Source organism: Myotis davidii, unplaced genomic scaffold (assembly GCF_000327345.1).
Source record: "Myotis davidii unplaced genomic scaffold, ASM32734v1 scaffold142, whole genome shotgun sequence".
NCBI lineage: Eukaryota > Metazoa > Chordata > Mammalia > Chiroptera > Vespertilionidae > Myotis > Myotis davidii.
In genome coordinates this window covers 1,739,905-1,746,401 of record NW_006294400.1, presented here as the reverse complement: position 1 = coordinate 1,746,401, position 6,497 = coordinate 1,739,905, and the positions used below count along the sequence as shown (strand labels likewise).

The 6,497-nt window shown below is 62.3% G+C and overlaps 1 protein-coding gene across 1 annotated transcript in view; it reads right to left on the bottom strand.

Annotated features, from left to right (window-relative positions):
• Nucleotides 1-571: 571 nt before the first annotated feature.
• Nucleotides 572-6,497, bottom strand: part of FAM129B (family with sequence similarity 129 member B) — a 33,112-nt gene continuing 27,186 nt past the window's right edge. Inside the window, exons 8-14 of the mRNA XM_015567063.1 lie at nt 6,318-6,490; nt 5,118-5,305; nt 4,169-4,324; nt 3,549-3,665; nt 3,252-3,359; nt 2,980-3,091; nt 572-2,632 (exon numbers count right to left, since the gene is read on the bottom strand). Of these exons, the coding sequence (XP_015422549.1) occupies nt 2,004-2,632; nt 2,980-3,091; nt 3,252-3,359; nt 3,549-3,665; nt 4,169-4,324; nt 5,118-5,305; nt 6,318-6,490 (1,483 nt within the window). The 3' untranslated portion in view covers nt 572-2,003. The remainder of the gene's footprint in view (nt 2,633-2,979; nt 3,092-3,251; nt 3,360-3,548; nt 3,666-4,168; nt 4,325-5,117; nt 5,306-6,317; nt 6,491-6,497) is intronic.

Sequence of the window (6,497 nt, the reverse complement as noted above, 5' to 3'; positions counted from 1 at the left end):
CCATGGATGAGGCAGCCCATCCCCACCAGGTGTGTGTGTGGGTGGTAGTGGGGCAGGGGTCCCCTAACCTCAGTTTACACGTTGGTGACGTGGCCATGACGGCACCACATGCTGGAGCTGCTGCCAGGCTCTGGTCCTGGAGGTGCAGGCCACAGCAGGTGCTGTGTGGTCAGGAGTCTGAAAATGTGGCACCATTGTTTGGATCCAGCATGAGCCGGAGGCCCACCCCCTGTGGGTGCCCCATGGCCAAGTGGCCTTAAACCTGCAGGAAGACCACCCTGCCCAGATCTAGCTGAGGAAGCTGAGCTCAAGGCAGGCCAGTCACCTACGTGCTGTCTTCCCTCTGAGCCTCAGTTTTCTCCCCTGTAAGACAGGAGGACATGAGAACTCTGAGCTAGAGGTACTCGGTCCAGTGAGCCCAGAACGCCCGGGCGCATGGACAGGCCCGCCCGCAGTCTCCAGCCAGGGCTCTGAGCTAGAGGTACTCGGTCCAGTGAGCCCAGAAAGCCGGGCGCATGGACAGGCCCGCCGTCTCCAGCAGGGTCTCCTGCCAGCACCACACAGAGGCCACTGGCTTTAAATAAAGCATTTATTGATTAGTAGAAGCTTAGACAGTTTGCTTAATATTTTCAATACAATATCTGGGAAGAATGACTGGAAAATCCCCAAAGAAGGCACTAGAGGAGGGCATCGGAAGACGGAATGTGTGGGTAGAAGAGGTTTAGTGAGGTGCGGGGTGGGGGGCTGCACCGACCACTGCCATCCATCCTGGGGTCCAAGGCCCGGGCCCCAGGAAGCCAATCAAGGGAGGGTGCAGGGCTGGGTGGAGGCCCCACCCCGAGGACCCTGAAGGAGTCAGTCTGTCCTGCCGACCCTCTCCTCGAAGCAGCAGGGGCGGGGCCGGGGACTGCCAGGCTGGGGGTTGCCTCGGCCTGACCCTCACCCCCAGGAACAAGAGGCTGCGGACAGTGGGCCCCCAAGTGACTCACATTTGAAAACAGGCCTGGAATGTTTAGGCTGAGGTGACTTGGGGACTCAGGCAGCAACAGCCAAGCCACAGAGCGGCGACCGGTGGTGCCTCGGGAGCCGTGACCCCCAGGAACTCTAGCGCTCCCGCGGTGGGCAGCCGTACCTTGGAGGTGGCCCTCGGAAGACAGAATCCACACCTGCTAACCCGGCCCCTGAGCAGTGCCGCCTCCCTCAGCCCAGCCCAGCAGCGAGCACAGGGGCAGGAGGCGGCAGGACCCTGCTGAAGCTGGAACCGAGAGACAAGGCCTGAAGGCCGGCCTGGCCTCCAGCAACCTCTGCCCTCTGGCCTCCTGCTTGCATGGCTCATTCTTTCCTGCCCTTTTCCTGCCCTTGGACACTTCCTTGCCCAGACCAGCACATTCCAAGCCTTTCCTCATTCCAACCCAGGCCTATGGCCCCTCCGCCCACCCCAGCCTGGCTCTGGCCTGAAGACCCCTCCTTACACTTCCCTGCGCCCAGATGGGGAAAGCCAGGCCACTGTGGCCCAGCCTGGAAGATGGGAGAGGGGAGTGGGGCCCAGGGATGGGCCTGGACACTCCATGTGCTGGTTCCAATGAGCCCTGGATGAGAGGGGAGGAAATTCATGGGCTCTGAGTCAGCAGACGATGCCTTTGCCTCCCTCTTTGCAAGGATGGCAAGACCCCTTAGGGAAACGGGCCCACGAGGAAAGGCAGGAAGGGAGGACTGAGAGAACTGGGGCCACCCGGCGCTCCCCAGGCCCCTCAGCTTTGCTCAACCCCTAGCCAAGCAGGAAAGCCGAGATCACCCCACAGAAGAAAAAACAGCAACAAAGTGTGACAAACCCAATAAAGTGACTTCAGGTGGGCCTGTCCCTGCTCAGCCCGAGGAGCCGCACCAGCCCTGCCCCACCCCCGCCCGGAGGCACGAATCCAAATCCCAGGAGGCAAGCTTGTCAGTGCCTCAGCGGGAGGGGCCTGTGTGCCGCGTCCAACAGAAGCTTGGGGGCGAGCAGCCTAGAACTCAGTCTGCACCCCTGCGCTGTCCTCGGTGGTGGTGTGGATGGGGGGCCGGCCACCAGGGCTGGACTCCTGCTCCCCGGTCTCCTGGTCATTGGGCTTTGGAGGCTCAAGGTCCACGGCCTTTCCAGGTGGGAGTTGCTGGAGGGGCGAGGCCCGTGGTGAGGCTGCAGGTGGTGAGGAGGCTGCAGGTGGTGAGGAGGGCGAAGGCGAGGAGGGCACAGGGATCGCGGGCAAGGGGGCCCCATTGAGCAGGGGGCAGGCTGGCGGGGGGCTCTCAGCCCCCAGATCCTGGGCCAGCAGGTCACGGACCTCAGTGACACTGTCCGGGGACGCAGGTGATAGCGGCTCACGGCCGACCTCGAAGGGCAGCCCCGCCTCCTCGTCCTGGACCACGGACACCACCTGCTTGGCACGCCGTCGCTTTTCCGAGATGGTGGCTGCTTCCTGGACACCGGGGCTGGGGCTGCCACTGCGCCCACTGCCGCCGTCACTGCCACCGTACTCCTCACCCCAGTTGATGGGCGAGCCCTCGGCCAGCAGGTGCAGGTTGGGGTCGCTGTTGTGCAGGACCACGCTGTCCCGGTACAGGTTGTGCTTCCGCTGCACGGCGGCCTCCTTCACGGCTGCAGGGCCAAGCGGGCGGCATCAGCACATGCGCCACGGGGACCACAGCCACCACACCCTCCACGGTGCCAGATGCGACCGGCATCACCCCCAGAGCCCTCCCCACGGCCTGCGGGTGCTGTCACTGGGACGTGACTTATTCCAGGCCTCACAGCTAGGAAGGAGGAGCCATGACCCTAACCCAAAGCCCAAGCTGGTAACCACCATGCCACCCTGTCACTCATCTGACATGCCACGAAACGAAGGCACGGAGACTGGACGCTCCCCTCCTGTGGCTGCACAGCTAACAGCGGGCCTGCCCGGCCCACAGCACACACCCCAGGATGGTCTGGGGGCTGGCACGCACCCTGCAGGATGTCCTTCATGACCGTCTGCAGCACCACCTCCTCGTATGTGTTCTCCACCAGGATAAACCTGGCAAAGTCCTCGAAGATCAGCTCCTGGAACCGGGGCAGCTCCTGCAAGGTGAGGCGGGCAAGGGGCAGAGGGGTCCATCAGGGCCTGGAGGCAGAGGGTCTGCGATTCCACCCGGCCCGGGCACTGGTCGGGCTGGCTCCGGCTCCCAGGACCAGGAAGGGGCTGTGGCGAGGGGCTGAGGCGGGGGCCAGGGCTGCTCACCGACTTGCAGGTGGGGGCCAGCTTCTTGAGCAGGAAGGGGATGGTGATCTGCAGCAGCGCCTCCCGGAAGAAGCGCTTCCGCACAGAGCTGCTGTCATAGTCGTACTTCTGCCGGGAGAGAGAAGGGGGCTCTGAGCCAGTGGCCCCGGCCCTGGCAGGAGGATGGAAGGCCGGTGGTCTGGCCTCGGCCTCAGCGTCCTCATTTGTACCAGAGGGCGGGCGGCGCCTCCCACCGGGACTGGACGCAGGGCTCGGCCACACTTGGGGCAGGTCCAGGGCCGGGGCAGAGCCGCTCACCTTCAGCACCCGCTCCAGGATCCGCTGGATGGACTTGCACAGGTCCTCCTTGGTGGGCACCTTCCCCAGCTCCTGGTGCAGGAGGGTCTCGAAGGTGTACACGGCGTTGTCCATTTGCTGTGGGACACACCAGGGGCACGTGAAGGCCCCGAGTGACCGCAGCCCCTGCTGCGTGCCTCCGAGGGGCCCCTCGGCCAGCTGTCCCCCGCCAGCCGCGAGGAGCGGGCGGCGTGTGCACTCGCTCACTGCGCTCCCGCCCTCACAGCGTCACCGAGTGTCTACCCTGTGCTGGCACAGGGCTGGGCATGGGCAGTCCCTGCCTCAAGGAAATAGGAAACAGAGGTCCTGGGCCCTGCAGGAAAGGGCTTGGGGAGTAAGGAGGGCTTCATGGAGGGATGGGTTTCTAAGCTGAGACCTGAAAGATGAGTTCGAATTAGCCAGGTGAACAGAGGGACAGGTGTTCCAAACACACGGGACCGGAGCAGGGGAGCACGCGGGGCTGGGCGTGGCTGCAGGGCGCACAAGAGGAGGGTGCAGCCGGGGTTGGGGACTCTCCCAGGAGATGGGGGCTGCGGGAGGGAGAGGGCTGAGGGGTGTGCGGGGAGCAGCCTCTGGCCCACCTCACGCATGTGGATCTGGGCTCGCTGCTTGAACACGGATGTGCTGGACACGTCGAAACGCTGCTGCAGCCCGTCAAGCCGCAGCGGCTCCATCTTCTCGTAGCAGCTCTGCATCTTGAGGGGGTGATACGCCAGCTGGGACAGCTTCTCCATGTACTGCGGGGAGGCGGGGAGGCGGGGCCTGAGCTGGGGCCACCTGCATGGTAGGCACCCCCCCCTACCCCCGACCCACACCTTGCCTGGGCCCTCGGAGCCGGGGATCTGAAGCTGGAGGAACGTGGTCCAGCAGCACAACCTGGGAGCTGAGAGCTGGGAGCTGGGTCCTGTTCCCTTTTGGGCGCTGGGCGACCTGGGCCAGGGCACTCACCCTCTCTGAGCCTCAGGTTCCTCAGCCTCAAAATCAGGTTTCTCCTGACCTCTAAGTTCCTTTCTGGTTCTCAAATTCCACGGTTATGTTGTCTGTAGACTCCAATTTAAGGTATAGAGAGGAGGCTAAGACAGGATCGGTTCCCCCTTCACCTGACAGCCATGTGGGGCTCCAGGCAGCTGAGTGCTCAGATGGGGTCTGTGGAAGGGCGTTCACCCCAAGAACCAGATAACTGAGAAACAGGGAGAGCCGGGCCGTCTCTGCTGGTGGGCACAGGAACGGCTCACATGTACTTACGTCTACCTTGTCAGTCACATGCCTCGTCTCTGCAGCTTGTCTTTCCTTCCTCCTCTCCTCTCAGCTCCTCTCCTTCCTTCTTTTCCTCCTTCCCTCCCTCCCTTCTCTGTTCTTTGCTATTTTACAACCCACTTGGCTTAGAAAGGCTGGTGGCAGGGGATTAGGTCCCCCCTTTCCTCTAATGCCGGCCCCCAACAGCTTCAGCCTCGCGTGCTCACCCCTCAGACCCTGTTCACAGGTGACGCAGGAAGGGAGCGGCCCACCGGGTCCCAGCGAAGGCCTCACCTCGCCCAGCTTGTCAACCCCGCCCTCGTTGATGACGTTCAGGTTCATGTCGGTGACCTCCTTGAAGAAGACGTCCCGCACCTCGGTGAAGCCCTGGCTGGTGGGCACCATGAGGGCCTCCAGGATGGAGGAGATGTAGGGCTGCACGTGGTTCCGCACACAGATCTCCGCCTTGGGGAGGATGAAGGCTGCGCCCAGTGGGAGCTGGTTAGCTGAGGCCCCTGGGAGCAGCTCCCAGCCCTCCCAGGCCCCGAGGCTAGAGGCAGGCTGTTGGGTTTTGTTTGTGTGTTTTTTAAAGAAAACCAAAGGTGACAGCAGGAGCAAACAATGACTCTGAGACAGTAAAGACACACATCGATGGGGTCGACTGGACGGGGACGTATTTCTAAGAGGTGACGCAAGAAACAGAGAGGACTGCAGCCTAGAGTAGCCGGCAGCTTTTCTTTAGCTAGAGCGGGGAGAGAACACCTTCGGGTCTTGCTCATTTTTTCTTTTTTTAAAAGAAAAATATGTCAGTGGATTCAATGAGCCTCTGGGTTTTGCAAAGGCTGAGCCCGACCCTGTCTGGAATGGTGTGGCCGGCCTCAGCGTGCCCGTGTAGCAGGCTGTGACCCTGTGGCGGGGACCATCTCCAGGACCCTCTGGCCCAGGCGCTTTCCCCCTGGGGGCTCTGACAGCCCTCCCTCCCTTCTGCCCAGCTAGTGTTTGTTCCACAGAATGAATGGCAGCTCTCGGTGGCCCACCCACTCCCAGTGAGCACAGCCAGTGCAGAAGGAGTCTCGGGCAGCTGAGGACTCTGGCCGTGGTGTGATGGTGACAGGGAGTGAAAGGGTCCCATCGGGCGGCAAGGGAAGGAGCATAAACTGACAGAGAAGTTGGACTCGGTGAAAGGGAATCATCACCGTGCTAAGCCGATGTCTGAAACGACACGTGTGAGAAGCTGTGGTCGCCCGAAGGTGAGCCGAGGGCTCAGCCTCCTCGACAACATTTAGACCTTCAGGGTCTGGGTGTCTAGAAATAGCTTGGAAAAGCAACGGCTCAGATTTGATTTCCATTTTTTTCTAAAGCAATCAATGAATCGAGTCGTTGCTGTGAAATGCAGATGGACCCATGAAACAGACGGGAGGGCCGCCTGGCTCCTGGGGCCGGCGGTCCCAACAGGTCGGCCCGAGAAAGACAACCCCCAGGAAGCCTGCCCACCTCGGATCTTGCTGGCCAGGTGCTCCTTGGAGGTGATGATCTGGTCCATGTCGGTGCGGATGATGGCCTCCATGGCCGGCCGGGCCAGCAGCAGCTTGGACAGCACCGCCTCAAAGTGCGCTTTGGCCTGCTCGTACACCAGGCGGTACACGGCGTCTGAGATCTGGGGGCACAGAGGCG